General features: G+C 43.6%; 1 protein-coding gene across 3 annotated transcripts in view; it reads left to right on the top strand.

Annotated features, from left to right (window-relative positions):
• Positions 1 to 14,535, top strand: part of HSD17B4 (hydroxysteroid 17-beta dehydrogenase 4) — a 128,467-nt gene extending 113,932 nt beyond the window's left edge. For all 3 annotated transcript variants that reach the window (XM_038401855.2, XM_043514936.1, XM_043514937.1), the window contains 2 exons: positions 12,232 to 12,359; positions 14,229 to 14,535. In XM_038401855.2, the coding sequence (XP_038257783.2) occupies positions 12,232 to 12,359; positions 14,229 to 14,318 (218 nt within the window). In that variant the 3' untranslated portion in view covers positions 14,319 to 14,535. The remainder of the gene's footprint in view (positions 1 to 12,231; positions 12,360 to 14,228) is intronic.
• The last annotated feature ends 1,939 nt before the right edge of the window (positions 14,536 to 16,474 follow it).

Here is a 16,474-nt window from a genome sequence, read left to right on the forward strand (position 1 = left end):
CTCCTTATCCACTGAGGATAGGACAAGAAGTAGTGGTCTTAAATTCAGTAAGGGAGATTTAGGTTAGACATTAGGAAAAATGTCTTAACTGTAAGGATAGTTAAGTACTGGAACAAATTGCCTAGGGAAGATGTGGAATCTCCGTCACTGGAGGTGTTTAAGAACAGGTTAGACAAACACCTCTCGGGATTGTCTAGATAATACTTAGTTCTCAGTGCAGGGGACCAGAGTAGATGACCTATTGAGGTCCCTTCCAGTGCTACGTTTTAATGATTCTTGATCACTCCTCCAATCTACAACAATTTCCTACTTTTTCACTCTTATATGAATTCAATTTATCAAATTATGGCTATATTCCAAATAGCAACATAAGATTTAAAAGCACTGCTTTACTGTATTAACACTTGTATCCTTTAAGGATAGCTATTAAAAATACCATTGTCAAACAGCAAAACACTTCATGTGGAAGCCTCTGTATCATGCTGCGTGTTAGGGCTCTTGGGCAGCATTCACCTCATACTCCCTGTCAGTCCCTGGCCTGGGGTGGGGAAGCTAATGATCCAACCAGCAGACTTTCAGTGATGAATCCTGGTCACATGCCACCTGAGGCACATTGCACATATGCTAAGAAGAATAGGGGTCTTGGCTGCATTGAGTATGTGGCATCCATAAAGTATGGTCTTACTACAGAGGACACAGGAGCATAAGAAACTGAGGCTAAATTAATAAGGCTGAGTGATAGAATATTAACAATCACAGTTAGTGATTTTTCACTCTTATTACCCTATCTGAAAAATTAAGTGGCCTTTGCCTTCTTACTCAGAAGATGATTTAAAAGTTTATTCAAAAAGTCACCGATTTATTATAATCCCTTCTTAATTTCTGAACCACCATGCTTTGTGTTCTTGTGGCAAGTGGTCTTTCCAACCCTGCTCTCTCACAAAAAGAAAAGGAGTACTTGTGGCACCTTAGAAACTAACAAATTTATTTGAGCATAAGCTTTCGTGAGCTACAGCTCACTAGCTCACGAAAACTTATGCTCAAATAAATTTGTTAGTCTCTAAGATGCTCCTTTTCTTTTTGCGAATACAGACTAACACGGCTGCCACTCTGAAACCTGCTCTCTCACAAACATACATTGAAGGCAGGCAGGCAGGCAGGGACTAGAAACAGCTGAAGACCTCATTTTACCCAAGGGCTTTACCTCCCATACGAACCTGTTGTGTTGGAGGAACTCACCCTGGTTGATGTATGTGAAATGCCAATGTACAATATCATGAATAGGCTATCCAGAAAGAGGAGCACTGCTTTGTATAAATTAAGAACCAATCTGAACCTTTTCCCTCATTTCAAGAAGAACTTCGGGCTGGCCATGTTCTCTCTCCTCCATCCCTGGCCAGTGGAAAGAGGATGTAATTTGTTCTTGTATCCTCTGTTGGAGATACCCCTTACTAACAAGGGAACATAACTGGTCCTTTAATGATCACCTCCACCTCTTCTGCACCAGGTGATCCCAGCTACTAGAGAGAATCGGGCCATTTCTTTGGGGTTTGAAAATGTTTTAGCAGGTTTTGCTTCTGTTTTTAATTTTCACTTCCTGATGCTGATCAGGATTAGGGGCTTAATTCAGAGCCCACCAAAGTCAATGGAAAGTCACTCTCTAACTTCAGTGGGGTTTGGATCAGGCCATAGAAGCAGTGATATCAAAACACCCTGGACTCTGTGTGAGAGACTCCCATTTTTTCAGTATTTTTTACCCCACAAATACCAGGACTCATTGTAGGCAGAACTAGGGTAAACACATAAAATAAAGTTTGCTGACAATTTTCCATTATAAATCCCCTCAACCATTTGAGCTGAAATTTTCCATGCATGGTCTCTGCCTCACATTGACTTTTTTAATAGTTTCAGTGCAAACAGTTCAGCTGTTTCTGAGAAGGATAAAGAAAATCAGTCATTTTGCTAATGTTAACATTTTCTAACCACTTCTTTGAAGAGCACTAGTGCTTCCATAGGTTGCAGCAGGAACTTAACATTTGGCAAGGAGCTAATTCTGAAGTCAAGATGTGCCTTTTGCTATCTCCATCAAAATCCATTCAATTTTGACTGAGTAATACATCTCTAAAAATTGCTCTTTACACATTCTTAGTAGAGCTTGTTAGGGGTGTGTTTCTAAAATCTCTGAAATTTTAATCTGTGCTGAGCTTGCTTCCAAGATCACAGGTTGTGAACTCCAGAGAGCAACAGGCACTGCAGGAGCAGCAGCCGCTACTATCCTTTTGGCCTAGGAAAAGAAATGTTGGCCTGGGAACCAGGAGAGCATGAATTCTAATCCCACATCCTCCATTACTGGTATTAATAATTCTGTGTACTTCATAGATTTTATTTTACCCCTATTTTCTGGAGGAGGGAGTAACTAAGAAGGCTGAACAAGATCTATCAGCTAGGCAGTTTTTAATCAATTTAATGTGTGCCATGTTGATTTTATACTGTTCTAGTTTAACCAAAATGTTGTGTGGCATCTTGCATGCATCCTGCTGACTTAAAAATGTCTAGTTTTAGTAGCTTCTGTTTAACACCCTCCAGAGATACTAGTGGAATGGAAAGTGTGTTGTCACCATATGAGGAGACTACAGCATATCATCTGTTTTTCCCCAAAATACAGAACAGAAATATTTATCTAATGCTTCTGCCTTTTTTGCATTATTATTAATCATTTTACCATTTCCATCTAGTAATGGATCAACACCATTGTCAGGATCCTTTTTGTTCATAATATAATATTTAAAATTGATGACCCAGGCAGTATGGGTATGCCTGATGAGATTTCTTTGTTGAGTTTTTTTTTTTATGGTATACTACATTTCTTAAAAAATTAAGAGGCTCAAGGTAGCAAAGTCAAGCGCTCAAAAGTTAGATAGCCCATGCCACCTTCTGCCTGCTTGGTCATATTCATTATGACATAGTCTTGAAATACATCATCATATGCCAGTTGTTCTACAGAATCCTTGCCTAATTCATTTCACAAAGTGGACAGTGAAGCAGGCAGAGAGTTTGTTGTATTATTTCCTTTTTTTAAAGAAGGAGAGAGAATGTTCTCGTGATTAAGAACTGGACTGGGAACCAGGAAAGCTTGGTTCTATTCCTGTTTGTGGCATTCCTTATATGATGACAGGCAAGACTGTTATAATACATATGAACAAAGAGGCCAAATTATAGTTGCATAGGTAATCTTAATTTTACCATTTCCTGCAACCTAATGTTCCTGTAACAGAGGTTTTTTGTATGTAATAAAGAGCATAATGTTCAACTTTTATCCCAATGTCCCTGGCGTAACTTGATTTAATTGTTGTGTATCAATACTGTTGAGCTAATTCAGACCATTGAAGTCAATGCATTTGCACACTACCTTAGGTCTGAATTTGACCCAGTATTTTTCACAATAAATATTTAATGATGACGTACTGTATTTAACTAATGTTAAGCTTTTGCCATTATAATGTGCTAATTTAATATAACTTGGTAAGAATCCCCCTTGTCTCCCCTTTAGTATCATCCTAAAATTGCCTTTTAAAAAGGTGGCTACAGTAACTTGGCTATGGAATGAGGAAATAGGAAATTGTCACGGAAATAACTTGATTTAGAAGTTGGTTGTTATGAAATAATATTGAATACTTTGTCTCAATTACATTTAAAATTGTTGACATATTTTCACGGAGACAACAGAAATATTCTCATCTTTGTCACAAGCCTTTAGTTTACACCAATGATGTTGGAATCCTGATTGTTTCTTTAGTTTTTCTTCAGGCTTCTGTTGCCAAAGCCCACAATCAAATTTAGTCTCCCGGGCCTTTACTGACCGTGTTTACTGTTCTCCTGGCCTAGCTGCTGGACTTCCTTCCATTATTAAATTTGTTACTCAGCTGTGCTGCCTTGTCTTTTAATCTTTTGACTTGTCACTTTTGCATAGCTTTGTGCTGTTGTGCAATCTGCAGCAGTTGACAGTGCAAGAAACAATCTGGGCCCTGCAGCTTATTGCTGTCTTGGGTGATGACTGTGGCTCCAGCATCTTCAGCTAATGTCCTTGAGCCTAGTGTCGGGAAAAATGAAAGAAATCAGTGGCTTTGGGAGGAACCATCTGAAATTCTTTTCTGACACAACCAATAATTTTATTCTTCTTAACTTTCAAGCACCAATTTTTTTTGTAATGCTGTATTTAAATGGCTTGTGCGTTTTATCACTACACATCAGGACAAGATTTCTGTTTGGGCATCACTCATTAAGTGGATGGGACATGTGGACTCTAGTATTTCTCATTGCAGCAAGAATTCTCAATGACAACTCCAATGTTAGTAGCACCAGTCTATTTAACCAGCAAAATAACCTTTACTATTTCATTCATTTTAATTCAGTATGTAGACTGTAAATTCCAAAGCTGTGTGAAATAGATGATCTTAAATTCAGGCCATGGAAGTTCAGTTTATTTCTTTCCTTTAAAAATAAGATTATACTAAAACACACACACAATCGTGAGTTATTCAACATAGAATTGACAAAAAAGAGAGAAGTTGATGTACCTAATCAGTTAAGTAACACCCAGTCTCAGCAGAAGACATTCGATCTGTTCAGAAAAAATCTATTGACAAATAAACTGACCCTTCATAATTAATTGAGAAGGTAAAGAAAACATTAGAAAGTTAAGAATTTTTAGTTGTCATATCTTTTTTTTAATCTATTTAGTTTTCCCAAGTTTGCGACGAGAAAAAAGCTCTGTGTCTTACAAACTCCATTAGTTTTGCTATTTTGGCAGCATTCATAATTTCCTTCACTTCTCTGGAGCATGAGCAGAACCATATTTAAGAATGCATGAAAGTAAGCTTTGTCAGCATAACCTGAGGAGCTTGTAACTCCTGTGAAATCCACATTTCCTGGCTCACTGGAATTTTGTATATTCCACCTACACAGCCTATGGGGTCAGTAGTTGGCTTCCTTATGGTGCTTATAATTTTTCAGCAGAGGTTGTGGATCAAAAAGGACTTTGCAGTGTTTGTAGCCAAGATCCAAAGAGATGCGAGGGAAGCTTCTACAGCCCCACAAAACAATGTTAATGTTTCTTACACTTGTATTCTAATGGCAATAGTGTTTTAGGAGGGGCTATCACAGCCTGTCACGGCATGGGTGTCAATGTCGTTCCTGTTCATCATCCCACTCCAGGACCTTGCCTCAGCACCGCCTCCGCAGCCCCAGGCCTCAATCGCCAGCATCTCAACGTCGCGGGTCTGCCTGTCAGAGCTGATTGCAGAGCAGCTATTACCGACGGTACCGGTTCTCCATGTCAGGATTGCGGTCCTGTGGTCAGCACCACTCCCGGAGCCACCGCTCCTCCCAGTCCAGGGACAGCAGTGGGTTATATGTCAGCCTGGCCTTCTTTTGTAGTCATCCATCAATGGGCCAGGCCAGCCAGACCAAGCAGACATCTGCCCCGGTGCCACAGCATGTGCAGTAGCACCAGGCCCCATGGCTAGCCTAATGGTAACAGTGGGCACTGTGGTCCCTGACGCAGCCCCCGGTGGCCTCCCTCTCCAGACTCCCGAGGAAGGAGTCGATGGGATGTATATCCTTGGCACCATGCCCGAAGACTGACCAGGTGGTGGACCCTCGGATGTAGGTGGACACACAAAGTACCACGCCGGCCTCCTCCCATCCCTGGATGAGGCGATTACGGCCCCTCCATCCCACAGGAGGACTTTAGGGCCCACCAAGAACTCTTAAAAAAGGTGTCATCGAGCCTCCACCTCCCAGCGGAGGAGATGGAGGAGCCCTCGGACTCTCTGTTTAATGTGCTGTCCTCCTCGGCGCCAGGCAGGGTGGCCTTGCCTCTCCACGAAGGAGTGGCAAAAATTTCAAATGCTCTGTGGCAAGCCCCGGCCTAATTGGCCCCCATCTCTAAGAGAGTGGAACGTAAGTATTTTGTACCCGCCAAGGGGCATGAATACTTTTACACCCATCCTGCTCCTAACTTCCTGGTGGTCGAGTTGGTCAACCACAGGAAATGGCAGGGCCAGCCAGCCCCTACCCTGAAAAATAAAGATTCAAGGAGGCTGGATTCATTTGGAAGGAAAATGTATTTGTCCTTGAGCTTCCAGTTATGGGTGGTGAACCACCAGGCTTTCCTGGGCCGGTATGAGTTCAATCTGTGGGGCTCCCTGCCCAAGTTTGACAGGAGCGCGACAGGAAGGAGTTCAAAGCGCTGGTGGAGGAGGGCACAGAAGCTGCCAGGGCAACCCTGCAGGCAGCTTCAGATGCAGCAGATACAGCTGCATGGGCCATGGCCTCCACGGTATCCATGAGACAGGCGTCGTGGCTCCTGCTCTCTGGGCTGTCCAGTGAGGCGGAGACCTCCCTGCAGGACCTTCCATTTGATGGCAAAGCTCTATTTGCGGAACAAACGGATACAATGCTGCATGGCCTGAAAGACTCCCGCACAACCCTCCAGACTCTGGGCCTCTATGTTCCGGCTCTGGCTAAACCCAAGTTCAAGCCACAGCAGAATCCCGCTCCGGCCACCCATTTGAAATACGAGTCTTCTTATAAGAAGTCAAGGGACTATAAGACTATAAGTCTCGGCCTGCCCCTCAGCCTGGGTCCTCCGAGGGTAAGCAGGCAGGGAAGAGGCGGTTTTGATGGGACGCCTGGGGGCACCCTGCCAGTTCTCATCAGGGATCCACCCTCAATAAAGCTTCCCCTCCAATCGGTTGTGTGCTTTCCTCCCAGAGTGGTCATGGCTGACCTTGGACTGATGGGTCCTCAATACCATCTCCCGGGGCTACGCCCTCCAGTTTCCTTCCTCCCCGCCCCTATCCCTCCTGGGGGACCCCTTGCACGAGGCTCTGCTCAAGCAGGAGGTGGGGCAGCTCCTGGGCCATGGGGTGGTGGAGACTGAGAGAGTTCAAAGGCAAGGGGTACTGCTTCTGCTGTTTCCTTATCCCAAAGGCCAAAGGGGAGCTCAGGCCCATCTTGTACCTGTGAGGCCTGAACCAGTACATGGTGAAGCTCAAGTTCCGTATGGTCTCCCTAGCCTCAATCATCCCCTTCCTGGATTGGGACTGGTACTCCGCCCTCGATCTGCAGGACGTGTACTTCCATATTCATATATTCGAGGGGCACAGATGCTTCCTCTGTTTCACGGGGCGGCAGGAACACTACCAATTTATGGTCCTCCCATTTGGCCTGTCCATTGCCCCCAGGGTATTCACAAAATGTATGTCGGTGGTGGTGGCCTACCTCAGACGCCAGGGGGTCCAGATCTTCCCCTGTCTGGACAACTGGTTGGTCAAGGGCAGCTCCCGGTCACAAGTGCGGGATCACATGGCACTCCTTCTGTCCACATGCACCACTCTGGGCCCGTTGGTAAACAACACCAACAAGCAGCAAGTCTGCATTAGTTCTGGTACAACGCATAGAGTTGATTGGGATGGTCCTGGACACCTCGTCAGCCAGAGCCTCCCTCCCACCGGACAAGTCTGAGATCCTGAAAGGGCTCATCAACACAGTCACAAGGTTTCCGGTGACAACAAGAAGAGCATGCCTCCAGCTCTTGGGTCACATGTTGGCGTGCACGTATGTGGTCTGTCACGCCAGACTCAGAATGAGGCCCCTCCAGTTCTGGTTGACCTCAGACTTCTCCCAGGCCGGGAACAGGATGGACAAAGTCCTCACCGTGCCTGAGCCAGTGCTTGGCTCCCTAAGGTGGTGGTCCTCCCTGAGAAATATGCTTCAGGAGGTCCCGTTGAGGGGCAGGGCCCCATTGCTGAAACTGGTGTCCGACGCATCAGACCTGGGATGAAGGCCCATGTGGGGATTGTTCAGACCCAAGGTCTGTGGTCAGCTCAGGATTTGACCCTACACATAAATGTCAAGGAGCTCAAGGTGGTATGGTTGGCATGCATGGCCTTCCGCTCTCACCTGGAGGGCGGGTGGTCAGGGTCCTCACGGACAACAAGGCCTCGATGTTCTACATCAACAGGCAGGGCGGGGCCAGATCCTCTGCCTCTGCCGCGAAGCCCTCAGGCTGTGGGACTTTTGTATAGCCCATGACATCTGCCTACAGGTCTTCCATCTGTCAGATGCCTGGAACGCACAGGCGGATCTCTTGAGCAAGGAGTTGTCCTTTCAGCACGAGTGGTCTCTCCACCCACAGGTGGTGCACGTACTTTTCCCACAGTATTCTTGCCAGCAAGTTAAAGTAGTATGGGCTGGATGAATGGACTATAAGGTGGATAGAAAGCTGGCTAGATTGTCGGGCTCAACGGGTAGTGCTCAATGGCTCCATGTCTAGTTGGCAGCTGGTATCAAGCGGAGTGCCCCAAGGGTCGGTCCTTGGGCCAGTTTTGTTCAATATCTTCATTAATGATCTGGAGGATGGTGTGGATTGCACCCTCAGCAAGTTTGCAGATGACACTAAACTGGGAGGAGAGGTAGATACGCTGGAGGGTAGGGATAGGATACAGAGGGACCTAGACAAATTAGAGGATTGGACCAAAAGAAATCTGATGAGGTTCAACAAGGACAAGTGCAGAGTCCTGCAATTAGGACGGAAGAATCCCATGCACCGCTACAGACTAGGGACTGAATGGCTAGGCAGCAGTTCTGCAGAAAAAGACCTAGGGGGTTACAGTGGACGAGAAGCTGGATATAAGTCAGCAGTGTGCCGTTGTTGCCAAGAAGGCCAATGGCATTTTGGGATGTATAAGTAAGGATCGAGGGACATTATCGTTAAAATGCATTTTGGGATGCCAGCAGATCGAGGGACGTGGTCGTTCCCCTCTCTTCGACATTGGTGAGGCCTCATCTGGAGTACCGTGTCCAGTTTTGGGCCCCAAACTACAAGGAGGATGTGGAAAAATTGGAACACATCCCGCAGAGGGCAACAAAAACTATTAGGGGACTGGAACACATGATTTATGAGGAAAGGCTGAGGGAACTGGGATTGTTTAGTCTGCGGAAGAGAAGAATGAGGGGGGAATTGATAGCTGCTTTCAACTTCCTGAAAGGGGGTTTCAAAGAGGATGGATCTAGACTCTTCTCAATGGTAGCAGATGACAGAATGAGGAGTAATGGTCTCAAGTTGCAGTGGGGGAGGTTTAGGTTGATGTTATGAAAAACCTTTTCACTAGGAGGGTGGTGAAACTCTGGAATGTGTTACCTAGGGAGGTGGTTGAATCGCCTTCCTTAGAAGTTTTTAAGGTCAGGCTTGACAAAGTCCTGATTGGGATGATTTAGTTGGGGATTGGTCCTGCTTTGAGCAGGGGGTTGGACTAGGTGACCTCCTAAGGTCCCTTCCAACCCTGAGATTCTATGATTCCCCAGGTGGACCTGTTTGCGACTCAGCAGAACCATCGCAGTCCTCGGTTCTGCTCTGGGGTGGGCTGGGACAGGGCACTATCTCCAATGCCTTTCTCCTCTCCTGGTCAGGCCAGTTTCTCTATGCCTTCCCCCTGTTCCCACTGATCAGCAGGGTACTGGAAAAGATAAAGACAAAAATGGACAAGGCCCGGTCCTCCTGATTGCCCCGGCATGGCCCAGGCAGCATTGGTACAGGACCCTCATGGTCCTGGCGGTCGCCCTGCCGTGGCCGTTGCCAGCCCACCCGGACCTGCTATCCCGGGACCAGGGCTGCCTCCTTCACCCCAACCTAGTGGCACTCCACGTCATGGTGTGGCTGCTCAATGGTTAGGTAGGGAGGAAAGGACATGCTCGGAAGGAGTTCAGCACATCCTCCTGGAAAGCAGGCAGCCCTCCACATGCCGAGCCTACTTGGCAAAGTGGCCAACCCGATCCAGCTTATTCTGGACTACCTCCTTCACCTTACAACCCAGGGCCTGGCGCCCTCATCAGTTAAGGTGCACCTGGCAGCCATCTCGGCCTTACATCCGCCAGTGCAGTGCCACATGGTATTCTCCCATGCTATGACTGGCCGATTGCTTAAGTGGTTGGATCGTCTCTTCTGATACATTCGTTCCCCAGTGGGACCTGAACCTGGTGCTGGCCCGCCTTATGGGCCCCCCCCCCGTTTGAGCCGCTAACTATGTGCTCCTGGTCGTGCCTCTTGTGGAAGGTAGCCTTCCTGGTGGCGATCACATCAGCTAGGCGGATCTCAGAACTCAGGGCCCTGACCTCCAAGCCCCCATACACGGTGTTTCATTAAGATAAAGTCCAGCTCCACCCAGACCCCTCGTTCCTCCCGAAGATGGTCTCCGCCTATCACATGGGTCAGGACATTTTTGTATTGGTCCTCTGCCCCAAGCCCCGTGCGTCCAGTGAGGAGCACCTCCTCCACACGCTGGATGTGAGACAAGCTCTTGCTTTTTACCTAGAACGGACTAAGCCATTCAAGAAGTCCTTGTAGCTCTTCATCGCCTCAGCTGAACACATGAAAGGTCGGCCGATCTCCACTCAGCGGCTCTCCAACTGGATCACCTTGTGCATCTGTACCTGTTATGACCTGGCGGGAATCCCTCTGCCACCAATTGTGAGGGCACACTCGACTAGGGCACAGACCTCGTCAACTACCTTTTTGACCCATGTCCCCATTCAGGACATTTGTAGGGCTGCCACATGATTTTCAGTTCACACATTCACCTCACATTATGCAATTGTTTCCCAAACCAGGGAGGACCCCGGGTTCAACAGAGCCATCCTCCGTCCCGAGAGTCTGTGAACTCTTACCCACCTCCAACAGATATCGCTTGGAATCACTTACTTTGGAGTACGTATGATCAATCACTTGAAGAAGAAAAGACAGTTACCTTTTCCGTAGCTGGTGTTCTTCGAGATGTGTTGCTCATGTCTATTCCACATCCCACCCTCCTTCCCCTCCATTCGAGTTGTCTGGCAAGAAGGAACTGAGGGTGGGGGGAGCGCATGGCGCCACTCCAGGGGTCGCTAGGGACGCTCCCCTACAGGTACTACTAGGGGGAAAGCTTCCGGCACCGGTGCACATGGCGAGCACGCACACCTATTGTGGAATAGACATGAGCAACACATCTTGAAGAACACCAGTTACGGAAAAGGTAACTGTTTTTTTCCAAAAAGACTGGTAACACAAAAGTTAGACACAGACATAGGCGTGTAATAGTAATTAATCATTTTTATTAAAAATTAAATGGATTAAAATCTGGCTAACTGATACGTCTCAAAATGGAAACAGGAGCTCATCATTCAGTGTGTGTGTGTGTGTGTGTGTGTGTGTGTGTGTGTGTTTCCAGTGGGGTCTCTCAAGGGTTGGTGTTTGGTCCTACGCTATTTAACATTTTTATCAATCACCTGCAAGTAAACATAAAATCATCACTGATAAAGTTTGCAGATGACAAAAAAATTAAAGGATTGCCAAACAATAGAAAAGGTCACTGATTCAGAGCAATCTGGATCACCTGGTAAACTGAGTATAACCTGGAATACTGTATCCAGTTCTCAGAGTAACAGCTGTGTTAGTCTGTATTCGCAAAAAGAAAAGGAGTACTTGTGGCACCTTAGAAACTAACAAATTTATTTGAGCATAAGCTTTCGTGAGCTACAGCTCACTTGCATTCGGAATGCATGCTCATTCATCAAATGCATCCGATGATCTGATGAAGTGAGCTGTAGCTCACAAAAGCTTATGCTCAAATAAATTTGTTAGTTTCTAAGGTGCCACAAGTACTCCTTTCTTTTCGTATCCAGTTCTGGTACCCATAATTTAAGAAGGATATTGATAAACTGGAGAGGGTTCAAAGAAGAGCTAGGAGAATGCTTAAAGGATTAGAAAACATGCCTTATAGTGACAGACTCAAATTGTGCAATCTATTTAGCTTAAAAAGAGAACATCAAGGGATAACTTGATCACAGTCTAAAAGTACATACATGGGGAACTAATATTTGAAAATGGGCTCTTCAGTCTAGCAGAGAAAGGTATAACATGATCCAATGGCTGGATGATGAAGCTAGACAAATTGAGACTGGAAATAAGGTGGCTATATTAAAATCAAGATTGGATTTTTTTTCTGAAAAGATATACTCTAGTTCATTTTGGGGAAGTTCTATGGCCCATGTTCTAAAGGAGGTCAGACTAGGTGATTACAGTGGTTTATTTTGGTCTTGGAAGCTGAATCAATTACAGTGCGTGGCTCTTTCCACTGAAATGTGTTTTTATCTTCTTTTAAAAACAAAACTAACTTTACTTCCTTTCCTCAGCTATTGACTTAAAGAATGGTTCTGGTGAGGTGTATCAAGGGCCAGCACAGGGTTCTGCTGACACCACTTTCACCCTTTCAGATCAAGACTTCATGGAGGTGGTCCTAGGCAAGATTAATCCACAAAAGGTAAAGGCACTGTGAACTAGAGATGGTCAGTCACACGGTGAAATATTACTTGTTTAACTCGGAGACATTCTTAAAATAGCACAATTTCTAGTATGCAGCTTATTTAGAAGAAAAGACTGTCTTGTAGGCCAGTAATCTGACTGAAATACTGAGTCTCTGTGAAAGGTGCTGCTATATATAGTACAGTGCTCATTCCTAAAATGGCACACACTGGTGTATGAGATACCACACTTTCTTATTGTAAGTGAGATCTCACATACCACTTCGCAAATCTTAGCTGAGCAACTCATATCAACCTTGTGCATGTAATAATATTCTGACTTGCAAGATTATTACCCACTTTTTGTGCATTAAGAATGTAATAAAGAAGAAAGGCCCATTGCTGTTGTCATGGGCCTGTGGATTTCTGTTGCATTATAATGAGACATAAATCTAATAAAGTTAGGCATAAATCCTCCTAAATAAGGCAAATCACTTGGGGAGGAGATTAAAGAAAGGGACATAATATGGAGTCTGCCTTTGAGCATCTGCAAATGTGCTCCTTAAGTGCTTAAAACTACTCATTTGTTATTAAAAACACGTTATACAAGTTAAGTGTTTCAAATTTAACATAATTCAGTTTATAGCCTAGATAAATGGATATTCTTAATTAGCTCATCATAATATATTGAGAGCTCTTCTTTGATCCCAGTCAACAGGACTGAAATTAACAGGAACTTTGAATTTAAAATTTGGAGCTAACAGTGTGATCAGTATATAATTCCTATATACTGCATGAGCAGTGGGAATATATATAGTAAAAATATTTTGTGACCTTGATATATAGCAGGCACAAGGTCTAAACAAACAAGATTATGACAATCTGTGCATTTCAGTATTCTAAGGATTAAAGTGATTGCATTTCATGCACAATATTTAGACATCAGTATCACCTGAGTTTCTGTGGAGAGGAGGGGCTTTCCAGCTGAAGACGCTCATGATACCAATTTATATTTTGAACTACTGGCTCCATCAATTTCTTATTTGAATTTATCTTTATGTAAATGGGAATACGGAGATGTGTGCTATTCCAGAATTTTGTTTGCTTTCATATAACCTTCAAATTGCAAAACCAAAGTACAGCAATATTGATTAAATAAACACATTTTTTAAAATGTCTTAAAAATTATGATCCCCATATAAATTGGATATCAAATCAGGAGCAGAACTAAAAATATGCAATATTGGAATTTCAGTGAAAATGCTCAAAGACTGATTATTCTGGTTGCATGAGTGAGTGCTCCCCTGAATACTGCACATTGTAAATGTGTTAAGAAAAAAGTCAACTGACAGATTTTTTTTTACCCATTTAAAAATGGAGATCCTGGCTGGCCATGTATGAGTTTGAGTAGGGTTCAGTCATCCTTTTCCTAGCCTCCTCACCTGTAACAGTGAGGTGATGTTAACACCCACTGAACTCAACTATGGTGAAACGGGATTGGGGCCTTGCCTCTGCATAGTTGTTAATGTCTGGCATTGGAGACTGGAGAAGCTCAGCTTTTACCAGCACGCTCCCCATGCTGCTGAGCCCTCGGGTAAGCATGGGGAAATGGCTCAACCACCTCCTCTTCTCCATTCACCACTACCCTTCTCCATCCCTGTACTCCTCAAGAAGCTTGGTGTTTGTGATTCTTGGTGTTATATACAATGAGGCTTAAAATGTCTTCTGTCTTCTGCTAATGGACATTTCCTGGTGAGGTTTGTGCTCTAAGACTTGTCTAAAGTAAACCTCACTTTACTACTGTAGTTCATTTTTTTTTTTAAATAAGACCTTTGAGAAGTGGGCAAACAATTGAAGAAAATTATTTTTCCCCCCTCTGCTTTCTATAGGCATTTTTTTCTGGTAAACTAAAAGTGAAAGGTAACATCATGCTGAGCCAGAAGCTGGAGATGATTCTTAAAGACTATGCCAAACTCTGAACTGCTAGATGGCCTGCTTCAATGGCCCCTAAGAAGAACAGGATTGGCTGTCATTTCAGAAACAGAGTTTGAATCTTTATGCAAATTTCTTATTGTCTATGTTCTGATTCACGTTACTGCTAATATGTTTCCTTGATTGTTGGAGATACAAAAACCTGATATAAATCTGTTTAACACTGTCTATTTCTCTGTTCCTCAATAAAAGTTTGAATCATAATTTTCTCATATTGTAACTTCATTTAAATAAAACTTATGTAGTTCTTACAAAATACATATTTCTATATCAATAATAAAGAAAATTAAATCATTAAAATGCGTTGATACCTCCTTCCTGCATCACTGTTTTCCATTGTCTTTAATCCTTTCATACTGCTTAAGTCTGATGATTAAAATGCCGAAGAATCTGGAAGTTTTGTTTTTGCAATTGGTGTATTTGGTGGTTTATTATGGCTTCCTGTAAACATCTTAAAGAAGCTGTTAACTTGAGGTCAGTTTCATTTTTAACATATAGTCTGCATATCTTTCGGTAGACAAGAAACTCTTTGAACTTTTCAGCACATCACCACATTCAGGATATCTGCCATTTAGAGAAATTTACTGTTAATTACCATTGTGCCAATTAAATGCAAATGCTCAGTGTCTTTCAGTACAGGCCATTTATTATACTAAGTAGGTGTTGTTCATGCTGCAGGTTTGAAAGGTTTATAGCTGTGTTAAAGATAATGGAATATTAAAATATACAGTGTTGGAAAAAGGCCTGGTTCAAGTCCTGAATCAGAAGGAGAATTGCAAGAAAGAAAGTTGATCTACTGTTTAATAATTTCCTTTGTGTACTTGAAAGATTGTTACTTTTATTTACTTGCAAAGCAAGACAAGTCAAGACTTGCAACTATATAGTAATCATAACAGACTTAAGGAGGATAATGCCTTCCTCTCAGCAGCTGCCCTTAGAATAAGAGGTAGAAACCAAGGGGTTAAGTGAGTTACCTTGTACCACAGGGACCTATGTCTCATATTTAAATAGTATGTATACATGCTTCTGTACTGTTATCAGTACCACTAACACCTGCTGCTACAAGAGCTTGCCATTAGGTAGAGGAAATGAAAGCTCTGTATTTCACATTGATTTGGAATTTCTTTATATATCATTTGCTTTGAGTCACTATACAAACCAAAGTTAAATGTTTAGTTTTTTGTGTTCACTCTCCGACTCTGCAATGACTTTTGCTCAGCAGTTACAGGAATCTGCTGATTGGGTCAGATGAAGCTACGTGGTTATAATTAATGCTGCATGAGAGCTTTTTAGCTGAAAAGCAGTGGAGTGCTGACAATGTCTATCTCACAACACCAAAGACTTCACAGTAGTCATCCTCCCCTTTGTGAAATCATTCTTTTGAGGGCCAGCATAATGGCAAAACAAGAAATAGTTGCTAAGTGAGGAAATTTGTGCTTTCTGCTGAAAGCTAGGTATATTACAAAATGGATAGAGATGAATCCAGAAGAACAATCTGGAGTTGCTCTGGAGGTGCCAGATACAATACTTAGACTATCATTTCCAATCAATCAAACAGTGAGATTAATAGGAAAGTAGTTATCCTCTGTTCTGTGAATGAAGTACAGAAAAATACCATGATAGGAAAGCATTGTAGAGGAAAGAGAACCAGTAGCAGTGGCTATTCTTTACTTGGAACTGCTTTAGAAGATCTTTTGCTAATCGCTGCAGCTTTGCTTTGTATGGTGTTCTTGTTAACTGCTGGAATTAGCCTACCTGCTTGTCACCATGAAAGGTTTTCCTCCTTCCCCCCCCCCTGCTGTTGGTGATGGCTTATCTTAAGTGATCACTCTCCTTACAGTGTGTATGATAAACCCATTGTTTCATGTTCTCTGTGTGTGTGTATATAAATCTCTCCTCTGTTTTTTCCACCAAATGCATCCGATGAAGTGAGCTGTAGCTCACGAAAGCTTATGCTCTAATAAATTTGTTAGTCTCTAAGGTGCCACAAGTACTCCTTTTCTAGTAGCAGAAAGAGAGCAGCAAGGGTGGGGAAAGAAATAAAGACTCGGCATATTCCATAACATAAATAACTTAGGATGGGGATGAAGGCGAATCTGTGTTTGTCAATTTTATAGACAAACATACCCACGAATAAGAAATC

This window comes from Dermochelys coriacea, chromosome 5, assembly GCF_009764565.3.
Source record: "Dermochelys coriacea isolate rDerCor1 chromosome 5, rDerCor1.pri.v4, whole genome shotgun sequence".
Lineage (NCBI taxonomy): Eukaryota > Metazoa > Chordata > Testudines > Dermochelyidae > Dermochelys > Dermochelys coriacea.